At 57.8% G+C, this 16,068-nt stretch overlaps 2 protein-coding genes across 2 annotated transcripts in view; one reads left to right on the forward strand and one right to left on the reverse strand.

Annotated features, from left to right (window-relative positions):
- The window catches only part of LOC138683166 (synaptophysin-like protein 1), a 65,270-nt gene that overhangs the window by 34,978 nt on the left and 14,224 nt on the right, over positions 1-16,068 (forward strand). The gene's annotated exons all lie outside the window — the stretch shown is intronic.
- LOC138683110 (kallikrein-14-like) lies at positions 2,074-10,146 on the reverse strand. The gene is made up of 6 exons (XM_069774635.1): positions 10,037-10,146; positions 9,760-9,922; positions 9,084-9,350; positions 8,205-8,344; positions 4,254-4,390; positions 2,074-2,421 (listed from the first exon to the last, which is right to left on the reverse strand). The coding sequence occupies exons 1-6, from the start codon at positions 10,116-10,118 to the stop codon at positions 2,266-2,268; spliced, it is 945 nt and encodes a 314-aa protein (XP_069630736.1). The 5' UTR covers positions 10,119-10,146; the 3' UTR covers positions 2,074-2,265.

Consider the following 16,068-nt stretch of genomic DNA (forward strand, 5'->3'; position numbering starts at 1 on the left):
GAAGTGGGTCACCTACAGCACCTGTGGGGTGAAGGGGGTCCCCTATGGTATATCTATGGGGCAGAGTGGGTCCCCTACAGTATCTATGGGGTGATGTGGGGCAGGGCGCCCCTCTGCCCCCCCCATTCCAACCCCGGCTGCCCCCCCCGCCTGCTTCTTGCCTGCTCCCTGCCAGATTAACGCCGGATTAAGCAAATCCCGCCCCCCGACGCGGCGGGACAACAACCGCGCCTTGGGCGTGGCGCAGGCGCTGAGATCCTATTATGGGATGGACGTCATTAGTGCTAATTACAGTCATAACGATTTTAAGGCCATAATCAAAGGAACAAAACAGCCTCGTTGCCTGGATCGGGCCCACCGCAGGCGATTGGCCGGCGGTAGTGGCAGCCACGCCCCACGGGGGGAGGTGGCCCCACCCTCTCGTGCAGAACTCCCAACCAATGGTGTGGCCCGAGTTTGGGGGTGGGACTTGGGAAGAGCCCAACCAATGGTGTTTCCTCAATCTGAGGTAGGTGGGGCTTGGGAAGAGCCCAACCAATGGTGTTGCCCTGCTTTGGCATGGGTGGAGCTTGGGAAAAGTCCAACCAATGGTGTTGCCCCACTTAGGGGTGGGTGGGTCTTGGGAAGAGCCCAACCAACGGTGTTGCCCCACTTTGGGGTGGGTGGGTCTTTGGAAGAGTCCAACCAATGGTGTTGCCCCACTTAGGGGTGGTGGGTCTTGGGAAGAGCCCAACCAATGGTGTTGCCCCACTTTGGGGTGGGTGGGTCTTAGGAAGAGCCCAACCAATGGCATTTCCCTGATCTGAGGTAGGTGGGGCTTGGGAAGAGCCCAGCCAATGACATTTCCCTGATTTGGGGTGGGCGGGTCTTGCATTGAGCCCAACCGGTGACATTCCTCCGGTTTGAGGTAGGTGTGTCTCGGGGAGCACCCAACCAACGGCATTTCCCTGATCTGAGGTAGGCGGGTCTTGGCGAGAGCCCAACCAATGGCGTTTCCCCGCTTTGGGGTGGGAAGGCTGGACCGCCTGGCTGACGGAATCCCGCCTTCTCTTTGACGTTCAAGGGTTGACCACCACCACGACCCCGCCCCAGATGGCACCTTCCAACTGGGCAACGCTGGGTCATCCCGTATCAACTGGCGAAGGCACAGCCGAAAAAAAAAGGCACAGCCGAAAAAAACAGGTGGCCACCAGCCTAAGAAGAACCCAGTAGACATTGGGTTGGCCAACCGTCATTGGGTTGGGTAACGCTTGTTGGATTGGCCAACCCTTGTTGGGTTGGCCAACCATCATTGGATGGGTGACCCTCGTTGGCGTGACCAGGTCCCTTGGGTTAGCCATCCATTGCCAGTTTGGCTGACCCTTGTTGGGTTGGCCAACCGTCGTTGGATGGGTGACCCTCGTTGGCGTGACCAACTCCCTTGGGTTAGCCAACCTTTGCTGGCTTGGCTGACCCTTGTTGGGTTGGCCAACCGTCATTGGATGGGTGACCCTCGTTGGCATGACCAACTCCCTTGGGTTAGCCAACCTTTGCTGGCTTGGCTGACCCTTGTTGGGTTGGCCAACCGTCATTGGATGGGTGACTCTCATCGATGGGGTGACCTTTGTTGCATTGGCTGCGGCTCGTTGGGTTCTTCATTCCTATTGGGCATCTCCTATTGGACAGGCCATTGCTGGATGGCTGGTGGTGATTGAGTTGGGCAGCCAGCTTTGGTTGGTTACCCTGGTTGACTTGACCAACTCCATTTGGGTTGGAGGACTTGTCCACCAGCGTCCCATGTTCTCCGTGTCATCGTTAGGCCACCGCAGCCACATGCCTTGGTCCTTGGGAGATGACAGGAGAGCGCGACATGAATGAAACGAGCTTTGTCTTCAAATAAAATCGACTTCTCCTCCCAGAAAGTCGCAAATTTGGGGGACGGTGGGAAGGAGCTGACCTCAAAATGAAGCCATGAGTGGACACGGGGCCTGTGGATGATCCTGGAGGAGAGGAGATGTCTGGGATTGATCTTGAAATCTCGGGGGGGTGTGTTTTTTTGGGGGAGGGGGCAGGTTGAAAGGACAAAATTTCCCACCAAACATCACAACGCTTTAATTTCTCGTGCCTTCCCACCCACCCTCTCACCAGCTTCGCCCAGGTGACCCCGATTCTACCCACGACCTCGCCACAGCCTCTGTCGTCCCAGCGTCCTGCTCCGGTGAGCAGCGGGAACGCGGATGTGGTCCTCCGAGCGTCCCCCCGGGCACTTGGAGGTCGCTGGAAGTGTCACTCGTTGTCCTTCATGGTCTTCTGGATCCACTGGGCGTATCTACAGACCTTGGTGTAGACACCAGGTCTCTTGGGTTGCCCACATTTCTCCATGCCCCAGGACACGATACCTTGAAGGGTCCTGTTGCAAACCAGAGGTCCTCCGGAGTCGCCCTACGGAAAGACGTGGCGTGAACCCGCCACCCTCTTCCACCGGCTCACCCAACCCTCGTTGGGTTGGCCAACTCCCTGTGGCTTGCCCCGCCATGGTTAGGGCTCATTGGGTTGGGTGACCTCTCTGGGTTGGCCAACCGTTGTTGGGTTGGCTGGCCATCATTGGGTTGGCCAACCATTGTCGGGTTGGCGGGCCACCATTGGGTTGGCCAACCGTTGTTGGGTTGGCCAGCCACCATTGGGTTGGCCAACTGCCATTGGGTTGGTCACCTCCAACTGGTTTGGTCAACCTTTTTTGGGATTAATAATCTATGACTGGGTTAACCAACCCCTGACATTGGGCTGTCCAACTCTTGAGTTGTTCCACCATCGTTGCGTTGGGTGACCAACTCCCATTGGGTCAGCTTGGTGGCTTGTTTAACCATCACAGGATTGGTCAACCACCCCGGTGGGTTGTCCAAATCTCTTTGGGTTTTCCAGCCATGGCTGAGTTGGCCAGTTCTACTGGTGTTGGCCAACCCTTGTTGGGTTGAAACTCCCCTTGGGTTGACCGGCTGTTGCTGAGTTGGCCAATTCTACTGGTGTTGGCCAACCATGTTGGGTTGAGGAACCAACACGGGGTTATTCAACTCCTTTTGGGTTGGTTGGCTGCTGCTGAGTTGGCCAGTTCTACTGGTGTTGGCCAACCCTTGTTGGGTTGAAGAACCAACATGGGGTTACTCAGCTCCTCTTGGGTTGGCCGTCTGCTGCTGAGTTGGCCAACTATGAATGATTTGGCCAACCCTCGTTTGGTTGAAGAACCAAATGGGTTGGTCAACCACCCCGGTGGGTTGTCCAAATCTCTTTGGGTTTTCCAGCCATGGCTGAATTGGCCAGTTCTACTGGTGTTGGCCAACCCTTGTTGGGTTGAAGAACCAACATGGGGTTACTCAACTCCTCTGGGATTGGCCGTCTGCTGCAGAGTTGGCCAATTCTACTGGTGTTGGCCAACCCTTGTTGGGTTGAAGAACCAACACGGGGTTATTCATCTCCTTTTGTGTTGGTTGGCTGTTGCTGAGTTGGCCAATTCTACTGGTGTTGGCCAACCCTTGTTGGGTTGAAGAACCAACACTGGGTTATTCAACTCCTCTTGGGTTGGCCGGCTACTGCTGAGTTGGCCAACTATAAATGATTTGGCCAACCCTTGTTGGTTGAAGAACATCAATGGGTTGGCCAACCACCCCGGTGGGTTGTCCAAATCTCTTTGGGTTTTCCAGCCATGGCTGAATTGGCCAGTTCTACTGGTGTTGGCCAACCCTTGTTGGGTTGAAACTCCCCTTGGGTTGGCCGGCTGTTGCTGAGTTGGCCAATTCTACTGGTGTTGGCCAACCCTTGTTGGGTTGAAGAACCAACACGGGGTTACTCAACTCCCCTTGGATTGGCTGGCTGTTGCTGAGTTGGCCAATTCTACTGGTGTTGGCCAACCCTTGATGAGTCGAAGAACCAACACGGGGTTACTGAACTCCCCTTGGAATGGCCAGCTGCTGCTGAGTTGGCCAAGTCTACTGGTGTTGGCCAACCCTTGTTGGGTTGAAGAACCAACACGGGGTTACACAACTCCTCTTGGGTTGGCCGGCTCCTGCTGAGTTGGTCAACTATGAATGATTTGGCCAACCCTCGTTTGCGTGAAGAACATCACCGCGTTGGCCAACCCTCCTTGGGTTCATGAGCCACCGTTAGGCTGGCCAACGGAGGAAGACCCCCGTCGTGATGACGAGGGGACGCGTCCACCTTGGAGACAGGCCCCGGTGGAAAAATCGCCAATGGCAGAAGGGGGGACGTTTTGACCGTACCTGGCAAGAGTCCCTACCGCCTTGGAGGCTCCCGGCGCAGAGCATGTTGTCGGTGATGGAACCGGGGTATAACCGTTGGCACTCGGCCGTCGAGAAGATGGTGACGTTGACGCACTGCAAGACGTCCGGGTAAGTGACTGAGATGGGAAACGGAGGGAGGTGGGGGGGAAGAAAGAAACCAGAGCAATCGACCCGGGAATCGGAATAAATTTGCCCCCCCGCCCCCAAAAATCACGCCCCCCCCTCCCCCCCCTTCCCAGCGCCGACACCTGCCCCGCCCCAGAGAAGAAGGAGTTGTGTCTCTCCCGGAGAATTCGCTTGGGGATGCTTCTCCGGCTTGTTTTTGGGGAGAAAAATGAGATTTTGGGGGGGGGGTTCAAACTCTCAGAGGGGAAAGTCCCCCACGGTGGGGGAAACCTTCTCCTGGGGGAATTTCTGAGGCGGAAGAAGGAAATTCCAGAAATGGGGTCTTTTTTTGACGTCCCTTCTCTGAAATTCTCTCTTATTTCGCTTTGTTACATTTTCCTTTCATTTCCTCTCATTTAATTTTAGGCTATTACTATTTTATGCCACTTCAGCCTTTTTTTTTCTTCTGGGGCTTTTTAGTTTTAACTTTCTTCTCGGTGCTTTATGACTTCATTTGTTTTAATTTTATTCTGCTCCCTTCTGTTCCACCTAATTAATTTTCTTTCATTTAATTTATCTTTGGTTTTCTTTGGCTTTATTTTAGCGTCCCCCCCCTTCCTTTCCCTCATTCCCTTTTCTTTGATAGAAATCCGTACTATTTATTTCTCATTTAACCCGTTATTCGATTTCTAGGACTTTAGATGTTTTCAGGCTATTCCCTCTTGTTTCTCTTCATCGTACTCGCTATAAATCAATCTAATTTCATGTCATTTCCTTCCCTTGCCTCCTCCGCTGCCCCTTGTTGTTCCTAGTTCTTAGGAGAGGACCCAGGTGTCCAGGAGACCCCCCAGATGTCCACGAGGGGACCTAGATGTCCATGAGGGGATGTAGGTGCTCAGAAGGGGACTTGGGTGTTCAGGAGAAGACCCAGGTGTCCAGGAGAGAATGTAGATGTCCAGAAGAGGACCTAGATGTCCAAGAGAGGACCTAGATGTCTGGGAGAGGACCTAGATGTCCATGATGGGACATAGGTGCCTAGGAGGGGACTTGGGTGTCCAGGAGAAGACCCAGACGTCCAGGAGAGGACCTAAATGTCCATGAGGGGACCTAGATGTCCAGGAGGGGACGTAGGTGCCCAGGAGGGGACTTGGGTGTTCAGGAGAAGACCCAGGCATCTGGGAGGGGACCCAGATGTCCAGGAGAAGACCCAGATGTCCAGGAGAGGACCTAGATGTCTGGGAGAGGACCCAGATGTCCATGAGGGCACCTAGATGTCCAGGAGAAGACCCAGATGTCCAGGAGAGGACCTAGATGTCCATGAGGGGACCTAGATGTCCATGAGGGGATGTAGGTGCCCAGAAGGGGACTTGGGTGCCCAGGAGAAGACCCAGATGTCCAGGAGAGGACCTAGATGTCCAGGAGAGGACCCATATGTCCATGAGGGGACCTAGATGTCCAGGAGGGGACGTAGGTGCCCAGGAGGGGACTTGGGTGTCCAGGAGAAGACCCAGGTGTCCAGGAGAGGACCTAGATATCTGGGAGAGGACCCAGACATCCATGAGGGCACCTAGATGTCCAGGAGAAGACCCAGATGTCCAGGAGAAGACCCAGATGTCCATGAGCGCACCCAGATGTCCAGGAGAAGACCCAGATGTCCATGAGGGGACCTAGATGGCCAGGAGGGGACGTAGATGCCCAGGGTAGGACTTGGGTGTTCAGGAGAAGACCCAGATGTCCAAGAGAGGACCTAGATATCTGGGAGAGGACCCAGACGTCCATGAGGTCACCTAGATGTCCAGGAGAAGACCCAGATGTCCAGGAGAAGACCCAGATATCCATGAGGGGACCTAGATGTCCATGATGGGACATAGGTGCCTAGAAGGGGACTTGGGTGTTCAGGAGAACACCCAGGTGTCCAGGAGAGGACCTAAATGTCCAGGAGGGGACGTAGGTGCCCAGGAGGGGACTTGGGTGTCCAGGAGAAGACCCAGGTGTCCATGAGAGGACCCAGATGTCTGGGAGAGGACCCAGACATCCATGAGGGCTCCCAGATGTCCAGGAGAAGACCCAGATGTCCAGGAGAGGACCCAGATGTCCAGGAGAGGACCCATATGTCCATGAGGGGACCTAGATGTCCAGGAGGGGACGTAGATGCCCAGGGTAGGACTTGGGTGTTCAGGAGAAGACCCAGATGTCCAGGAGAGGACCTAGATATCTGGGAGAGGACCCAGACAACCACGAGGGCACCTAGATGTCCAGGAGAAGACCCAGATGTCCAGGAGAAGACCCAGACCTCCAGAGGGGGACCCATATGTCCATGAGGGGACCTAGATGTCCAGGAGGGGACGTAGATGCCCAGGGTAGGACTTGGGTGTTCAGGAGAAGACCCAGATGTCCAGGAGAGGACCTAGATATCTGGGAGAGGACCCAGACAACCACGAGGGCACCTAGATGTCCAGGAGAAGACCCAGATGTCCAGGAGAAGACCCAGATGTCCATGAGCGCACCCAGATGTCCAGGAGAAGACCCAGATGTCCAGGAGAGGACCCATATGTCCATGAGGGGACCTAGATGTCCAGGAGGGGACGTAGATGCCCAGGGTAGGACTTGGGTGTTCAGGAGAAGACCCAGATGTCCAAGAGAGGACCTAGATATCTGGGAGAGGACCCAGACGTCCATGAGGTCACCTAGATGTCCAGGAGAAGACCCAGATGTCCAGGAGAAGACCCAGATATCCATGAGGGGACCTAGATGTCCATGATGGGACATAGGTGCCTAGAAGGGGACTTGGGTGTTCAGGAGAACACCCAGGTGTCCAGGAGAGGACCTAAATGTCCAGGAGGGGACGTAGGTGCCCAGGAGGGGACTTGGGTGTCCAGGAGAAGACCCAGGTGTCCATGAGAGGACCCAGATGTCTGGGAGAGGACCCAGACATCCATGAGGGCTCCCAGATGTCCAGGAGAAGACCCAGATGTCCAGGAGAGGACCCAGATGTCCAGGAGAGGACCCATATGTCCATGAGGGGACCTAGATGTCCAGGAGGGGACGTAGATGCCCAGGGTAGGACTTGGGTGTTCAGGAGAAGACCCAGATGTCCAGGAGAGGACCCAGATGTCCATGAGGGGACCTAGATGTCCATGATGGGACATAGGTGCCTAGAAGGGGACTTGGGTGTTCAGGAGAAGACCCAGATGTCCAGGAGAGGACCTAAATGTCCAGGAGGGGACGTAGATGCCCAGGGTAGGACTTGGGTGTCCAGGAGAAGACCCAGGCGTCCATGAGAGGACCCAGATGTCTGGGAGAGGACCCAGACATCCATGAGGGGACCTAGATGTCCATGAGGGGATGTAGGTGCCCAGGAGGGGACTTGGGTGTCCAGGAGAAGACCCAGGTGTCCATGAGAGGACCCAGATGTCTGGGAGAGGACCCAGACATCCATGAGGGGACCTAGATGTCCATGAGGGGATGTAGGTGCCCAGAAGGGGACTTGGGTGCCAAGGAGAAGACCCAGATGTCCAGGAGAGGACCCCATATGTCCATGAGGGGACCTAGAAGTCCAGGAGGGGACGTAGATGCCCAGGGTAGGACTTGGGTGTTCAGGAGAAGACCCAGATGTCCAGGAGAGGACCCAGGTGTCCAGGATAGGGTTCAGGCACTCATTTGAGGATCAAGGTGCCAAGGAGATGACTGGGGGGAAACCCAGACCTCCAGAGGGGGACCCAGACCCCCAGGAGGGGTCCCAGACCTCCAGGAGAGGACCCAGACCCCCAAGAGGAGACCCAGACCTCCAGGAGAGGACCCAGACCCCCAAGAGAGGACCCAGACCTCTGGGAAAGGACCCAGACCCCCAAGAGGGGTCCCAGACCTCCAGGAGGGGACCCGGACCCCCAAGAGGAGACCTAGACCTCCAGGAGGCGACCCAGACCTCCAGGAGAGGACCCAGACCCCCAAGAGGGGACCCAGACCTACAGGAGAGGACCCAGACCCTCAAGAGGGGTCCCAGACCTCCAGGAGAGGACCTGGACCTCCAGGAGGGGACCCAGACCCCCAAGAGGAGCGGACCCAGGCCCCCAAGAGGGGACCCAGACCTTCAGGAGAGGACCCAGACCTCCAGAGGGGGACCCAGACCCCCAAGAGGAGACCCAGACCCCCAAGAGAGGACCCAGACCTCCAGGAGAGGACCCAGACCCCCAAGAGAGGACCCAGACCTCCAGGAGAGGACCCAGACCCCCAAGAGGAGACCCAGACCCCCAATAGGGGACCCAGACCTCCAGGAGAGGACCCAGACCCCCAAGAGGAGACCCAGACCCCCAAGAGAGGACCCAGACCTCCAGGAGAGGACCCAGACCCCCAAGAGAGGACCCAGACCTCCAGGAGAGGACCCAGACCCCCAAGAGGAGACCCAGACCCCCAATAGGGGACCCAGACCTCCAGGAGAGGACCCAGACCCCCAAGAGGAGACCCAGACCCCCAAGAGAGGACCCAGACCTCCAGGAGAGGACCCAGACCCCCAAGAGAGGACCCAGACCTCCAGGAGAGGACCCAGACCCCCAAGAGGAGACCCAGACCCCCAATAGGGGACCCAGACCTCCAGGAGAGGACCCAGACCCCCAAGAGGAGACCCAGACCCCCAAGAGAGGACCCAGACCTCCAGGAGAGGACCCGGACCTCCAGGATGGGACCCAAGCATCCAGAAGAGGTCACAGATACTGGGTACCTTCTGGGGAGGTGGTGGCCCCCCATCCCGAGGTGACGCAGGTGGTGCCAGGATCCGGGAGGCAGGAGGCCACGGCGATGGGCTGGATCCTGTTGGTGAGGGTGACGGGCGTCAGGAGTTTCATCAACATGATGTCGTTGTCCTTGGTGGTGGGGTTGTAGTTGGGGTGCGGCACGAACTTCTGCACCATCTTCTGCACCTCGCCCCACTCCCGCGTGTAGAGGTTGTGCTTGCCCAGGTGGGTGCTGGTGATCCTACGGCAGGCAGGAGGGACACGCGTGGGACACGCGGCGAGGTGGCTAGGACCGCAAGACCGTGGCCCACCTGTGGGGCTTGGTGGCCACGGGGTGGCCACGAGGTGGCCACGACACTTGTGGGGCATGGCATGGGTGGGACATGGCCAACCTGACCCACGTAGGGGACGTCGCGATCGTGACACGGCCATGGCTCCCGTGGGACGTGGCGCGTCTGGGACACGCGTGGGACGGCAGCATGGCCGTGGCATGTGGGACACGGGACGTGGAGCTCCAGGGTGCGGTCGTGGGACGCAACACGTAGCCAAGACACGTGGAGACCCCAGCGTGCCCATGACCAGCCTTGGGACCACGGGACACGCGTCGGGACCACGGGACATGCATGGGACACGTGAGACATCGCCCTTACCCCGGCGTGGTGCAATGGGCCGCCGTCACCACCCACTGCCTGGCCACCAGGACGCCGCCGCAGTAGAGCTTGTACATGTCGAGGATGGCCACCTGCCACGGCTGCGAGTGGGGCTCGCAGTCCATGCCGCCCACCACGCGGTTATCACCCGCCACCGAAGACCCTGCAAGGGATGCGGGACCGGGGAGACGCGCGTCAGCGCCGTCACACGCGCGTCTGTCCCACCGCACGCCCGTCGTCCGTCCCACCGGTCACGCCCGCCACCCTTAACACTCACCCGTGGATGCCACCAAGACCAGGGCTCCCAGTAGTTTCATGCTGCCCCATAGCCTGAGGGCCACCATGGCTTGCACCTCCATCGCCGTGGCCGCTGTGGGGCAGAGGCGTTAGAGGTTGGTTTTTTTTTTTTTTTGCCCCCCACTTCGTGGCTTCACCTGGACCCTCTGCCCCGCTCCAGGAGAAGGTGAGATGTTTCCTGGGAGCATCTTCCACCCATTTAGGGGGTGGAGGGGCATCGTGGTGGCTCTCCAACCATTTTGGGGTCTACAGCGGTGTGGCAGAGCCCCCCAACTCCCCTCCCTGCCCCCCCCAGTCCTCTCCACCCAGTGGTCGGAGCGACACGATTCGCCCCGTCATCGCGCTTTTGCAACGGTGACATCATCGGGCCGAGTGCCACGGCGGCAATCAATCAACACAGTCATCCTTTAATGAGGCCCGTAATTACTGGCTCTGCCAACTCCTCCGCCTCCCCCCTCCTTGTCTTGAGGCGATTGACCTCCCAGCACCTCGCACTGCCCTCGGATGCCTCCCTCGGGATGGGGCTGTGGGTAGTGGCCCCCAGAGATGTGGGTCGTGGCCCCCCGGAGACGTGGGTCGTGGCCCCTCCGTGGTTGGGGGTCACGGTTCTTCAAGGTTGGGGATTGGAGACACCCTTGGATGTGGGTCATTGCTCCCCAGGGATGTGGGTTGGAAGGACATGGGTCGCTGCTCCCGGTGGTTGGGGGTCGTGGTCTCCCCCCCCCGCCATGGCCGTGGGTCGCGGTTCCTCGTGGGTCACGGTTCCCCGCGGCTTTGAGTCACGGTTCCCCGTGGCCAAAGGTTGGAGGGACCCAACTGGTTGCCCCATGGACGTGGGTCACGGTTCCTCGTGGCAATGGGTCATTGCTCCCCACGGAGGAGGTTTGTGGGCCCCATAGAAGTGGGTCAAGGCTCCACGTGAGTGTGGGTCACGGTTCCCATGGCCATGGGTCGGAGCCACCCATGGGTGTGGGTCACCACTCCCTGTGGCCATGTGCCATGGGCCCCACAGATAAAGGAAATGGGTCCCATAGGGGTCGGTCGTTGCTCCCCATGGATATGGGGTGGTGGGCCCCACGGAGGGAGGTGGCGGGCCCCACGGACGTGGGTGGTGGTTCCTTGCGGAGAGACTGGATGAAGATGGGAAGAGGGGGCTGAGGATGGATGGATGGATGCGGGGAAGGAGGAATGGGACCGGCGCGGAGAAGGATGAAGATCACGGATGAAGGGATGGAGGAAGCGTGGAGAAGGACGGAGGGATGGAAATTGGGAACTGAGGGATGGAGAAGGAAGGAGGGATCGAGGGATGGAGGAGGAAGAAGGGATCAAGGGATGGAGGAGGAAGGAGGAATCGAGGGATGGAGGAGGAAGGAAGGATCGAGGGATGGAGGAGGAAGAAGGGATCAAGGGATGGAGGAGGAAGAAGGGATCGAGGGATGGAGGAGGAAGGCGGAATCGAGGGATGGAGGAGGAAGGTTGGATGGAGATGAGGGATGGAGATATGGAGCAAGCATGGAGAAGGAAGGAAGGATGGAGAGCAGGGAAGGTGTAAACCTGGAAAAAGAAGGAAAGATGGAGAGCAGGGACAGTGTAAACCTGGAAAAAGAAGGAAGGATGGAGAGCAGGGATGGTGTAAACCTGGAAAAAGAAGGAAGGATGGAGAGCAGGGATGGTGTAAACCTGGAGAAGGAAGGAAGGATGGAGATCAAGGATGGAGGAACGGATCAAACCTGGAGAAGGAGGGATCACGGAGATGGAGAGATGGATCAAACTTGGGGAAGGAAGGATAGACGGAGACCAGGGATGAAGCAAGAAGGCGGGATGGCTGGAGACCAAGGCGAGGAGCTGGAAGGAGCGACCACGGACCATGACCTCTTGCCGAAAGGGGCCCCACCACCACCACCCCCCCCATCATCCCCATCCCGACAAACCTCTCCGCAGGTCCCCGCTGTGCCCCGCCGGGGGCCAGGGGGGGCCGCCCCCCTCTCCTTCCCGGCCGAGCTCTCCCGGTTCTCGGCCAACGTCCCGTCCGGCCGCGAGGACGGGGCGAAATCCCGACGTTTCGCTCTTTCTGCGTATACGTGTGTCGTCGTCGTCGTCGTTCCCCCCCACTACACACCCCCCCCCCTCCACCCTACGCCGAAAGAAAACCGTCCCAACCGGCCCCGGCGCGTCTCTTCCGTCGCCGCAGCTCCGCGCCCGTCCCTCCCACGTGAGCTCCGACGGTTTTATAACGGCGTCGGGGCCCGATCCGGCTCGTCCCGCCCCCCCCGGGGCTGAGCCGGAGGCGTCCGACGGGCGCGAAAAGACGCCTCGCCGCCTTTTTCCCTAATCCCTCGGCGCTTCCTCGGGCACCGCCTCGCCTCGTTAGGGCGGGCGCCAATCGGCGGGTCGGGATCCGGCGATGGGACGACCGCCGGTGGGGTCGCGGCGATTGGGGAGGCGGCGGTTGGGCGGTCGGTTGGCTTTGGAGATGTGACGGCGCTTGGTGGGTCAACCGGTTTTGGGGAAAAAAAAAAAAAAAAACAAACGAAAGGCAGATGATTGGCCGGGGGTGGGGGGCGTTGGAGGCAAAGGCGTGACATCATCGGCAAGCGGCTTCGGAGACCAACGTGATCATCTGATTGGCCAATGACTTTTTTGGAAAAACTCAGGCGTGGTGATGGGCTTTGGAGATGGTGGTCGTGTTGGTTGGCTAATGGCTTTGGAGACCGGCACGTGCTATTGGCCAGCTGCCTTTGCGAGCCAGCAAGTCCCATTGGCCGGAGAGTCTTGGAGACCGACACGTGCTGGTTGGCCAACTGGCTTTGGAGACCACCGTGTGTTGGTTGCCAAACCAAATTAAGGAAGACATCGATACGTGCCGATTGGCCAGCTGGCTTTGGAGACCAGCACGTGCTGATTGGCCAACCAGATTAAGACGTCGGCACGTACCAATTGGCCAGCCAGCTTTGGAGACCGGCTGATTGGCCAGTCAACTTTGGAGATCTTCACGCACCGGTTGGCTGGCCGGCTTTGAGGGCTGGAGCAGGAGACGGAAGCTGTCGGATGTGGTGGAGCCGTGGGACTGGGGTCAACACACGCACGCACACGCAGACCCCTGCATGATAACACACCTCCACACGTCCACGTGTCCACGACACACATCCGCAACATATGTCCACGCCACACGCCCACACATCCATGACACACGTCCACATGTCCACAACATATGTCTGTCCACACATCCACGACATGTCCAACGTCCATGACACATGTTCGTGACACATATCTGCACATCCACGACATATGTCCACGACACACGTCCATGACACGTCTGCACGTCCATGACATAAGTTCACACATCCATGATACATGTCCACACGTCCATGACAAATGTCCACGACACACGTCCATGACACGTCTGCACGTCCATGACATAAGTTCACACATCCATGATACATGTCCACACGTCCATGACAAATGTCCACACGTCCATCACACACATCCACAACACGTCCACAGGTCCATGACACAGGTCCACAACACACGTCTGCACATCCACGACATATGTCCACGTGTCCATGACAAATGTCCGCACGTCCACGACACATGTCCGCACGTTCATGACACACGTCCACACATCCATCACACACATCCGCAACATGCGTCCACACATCCATGACACACATCCACAATATATGTCCACACGTCCATCACACGTCCGCACATCCATGACACACGTACACACATCCATGACACATGTCCACACGCCCATGACACACATCCGCGACATATGTCCACATATCCATGACACATGTCTGCACATCCATCACACACATCCACAACATACGTCTGTGACACATGTCCACAATATATGTCCACACATCCACGACATGTCCATGACGCATCCATGACACACATCCGCACATCCATCACACACATCCACAACATACGTCCACACATCCATGACACATGTCCACAATATATGTCCACACGTCCATGACACGTCTGCACGTCCATGACATACATCTACATGTCCACAACATATATCCACATGTCTACAACACACGTCCATGACACACGTCCACACATCCACGACATATGTCCACATGTCCATGACAAATGTCCGCACATCCACAACACGTCTGCACGTTCATGACACACGTCCACGCATCCATCACACACATCCACATGTCCATGACACACATCCACAATATATGTCCACACGTCCATCACACATGTCCACACGTCCATCACACACATCCATGATATATGTCCATGACACATGTCTGCACGTCCATCGCACACATCCACAACATACGTCCGTGACACACGTCCACAATATATGTCCACACGTCCACGACACATGTCCACACATCCATCACACACATCCACAATATATGTCCACACGTCCATGACATGTCCACACGTCCATGACACGTCTGCACGTCCATGACATATGTCTACATGTCCACAACATATATCCACATGTCTACAACACATGTCCATGACTCATGTCCGTGACACACGTCCGCACATCCACGACATATGTCCACATGTCCATGACAAATGTCCACAGGTCCACGACACGCGTCCATGACACACGTCCACGACACACGTCCACACGTCTGTGACGCAGGTCCACAACACGTGCCCACGACACGCGTCCACACACCCACACCAGCCCCTGCGCACACCCGCGGGTGCACACTCGCACTAGAGGGTGCTGTCACCTTGTGCCGCTTGCACGCTCATGAGGGCGGGGCTTCTGGCTGGGGGGCGTGGCCAGGAGGTGGGAAGGGTGGGGCTTGCCCCCCCTCACCCCTCCCATGTAAATCTCAAGCGGTCCCGCTGGGTGTAAGTGGTGTAAACAAGCTGGTGCGGCTTCTCAGGCGGAGCCCAACTGGTTCTCTCGGTGAGGGGGGGCCTCGTTAGCGGCTGCCTCATTAGCGAACTCTTAATTGGCTCTAATTAGGGCGCCCACGCGCTCCCAGGAGGAGCCAGCTCCTTGCTTTACTCCTGGTTTACACAGCCCGTGGTAACCCCCGTGGTTGGGGGGGGAGATGTGGGGGGGACACACGTGGGACCATGGGGAGCCGGCCGTGACCTCCAGAGATGGACACGTGTGGTGGTGACGTGACAGCTGCGGCCACCAAGCTGGACATACGGGGTGGTGGGTCACCATCCGTGACTTCCCGAGCTGCACGCACGTGTCGTCCAGGCTTGGACATGTGTGTCCTCTTGCTGCGGACGTACGTGGCATCTAGACCCAGATATGTGTTCTCCAGACCTGGACACGTGTGGCCATGGATTGCCAGCTGTGTTCTCCAGACCTGGACATACGTGTTCTCCAGACCTGGACATATGTGTCCTCCAGACCTGGACACATGTGGCCATGGATTGCCAGCTGTGTTCTCCAGACCTGGACATACGTGTCCTCCAGACGTGGACATGTGTGGCCATGGATTGCCAGCTGTGTTCTCCAGACGTGGACACGTGTGGCCATGGATTGCCAGCTGTGTTCTCCAGACCTGGACACACATGTTCTCCAGATGTGGACACACATGTCCTCCAGACCTGGACACATGTTCTACAGCCCTGGATACATGTGCACTCCAGACGTGTCCTATAGAGATGGACAGTCGTTCTACAACGTGGACATGTAGCCTCGACATCTGGACACGCGTGTCCTCCAGACCTCAAACTATGTCTTCCACAGCTGGACACCGGTTGCCTGTTAGCACCAGACACGGGGTTGCAGGTTGCCACCATGGCCACCAGCACCAGATACACATGGCCACCAGCACCAGACGTGGTTGCAGGTTGCCACCATGGCCACCAGCACCAGACACTCATGACCACCAGCACCAGACACCCATGACCATGGGTTGCCCACCATGGCCACCTGCACCAGACACGGGGTTGGAGGTTGCCATCATGGCCACCAGCACCAGACACCCATGGCCACGAGTTGCCCACCATGGCCACCAGCACCAGACACGGGGTTGGAGGTTGCCATCATGGCCACCA

Source organism: Haliaeetus albicilla, chromosome 31, assembly GCF_947461875.1.
Source record: "Haliaeetus albicilla chromosome 31, bHalAlb1.1, whole genome shotgun sequence".
NCBI lineage: Eukaryota > Metazoa > Chordata > Aves > Accipitriformes > Accipitridae > Haliaeetus > Haliaeetus albicilla.

What these genes read in the sequence shown, in the direction of transcription:
- LOC138683110 (XM_069774635.1), bottom strand. Translation starts at nt 10,118, where the DNA reads ATGGAGGTGCAAGCCATGGTGGCCCTCAGGCTATGGGGCAGCATGAAA. An exon ending in GCCCATTGCACCACGCCGGG is followed by an intron (nt 9,351 to 9,759) that starts GTAAGGGCGATG and finishes TGCCTGCCGTAG; the next exon opens with GATCACCAGCACCCACCTGG. An exon ending in GCGGTAGGGACTCTTGCCAG is followed by an intron (nt 2,422 to 4,253) that starts GTACGGTCAAAA and finishes GTCTTTCCGTAG; the next exon opens with GGCGACTCCGGAGGACCTCT.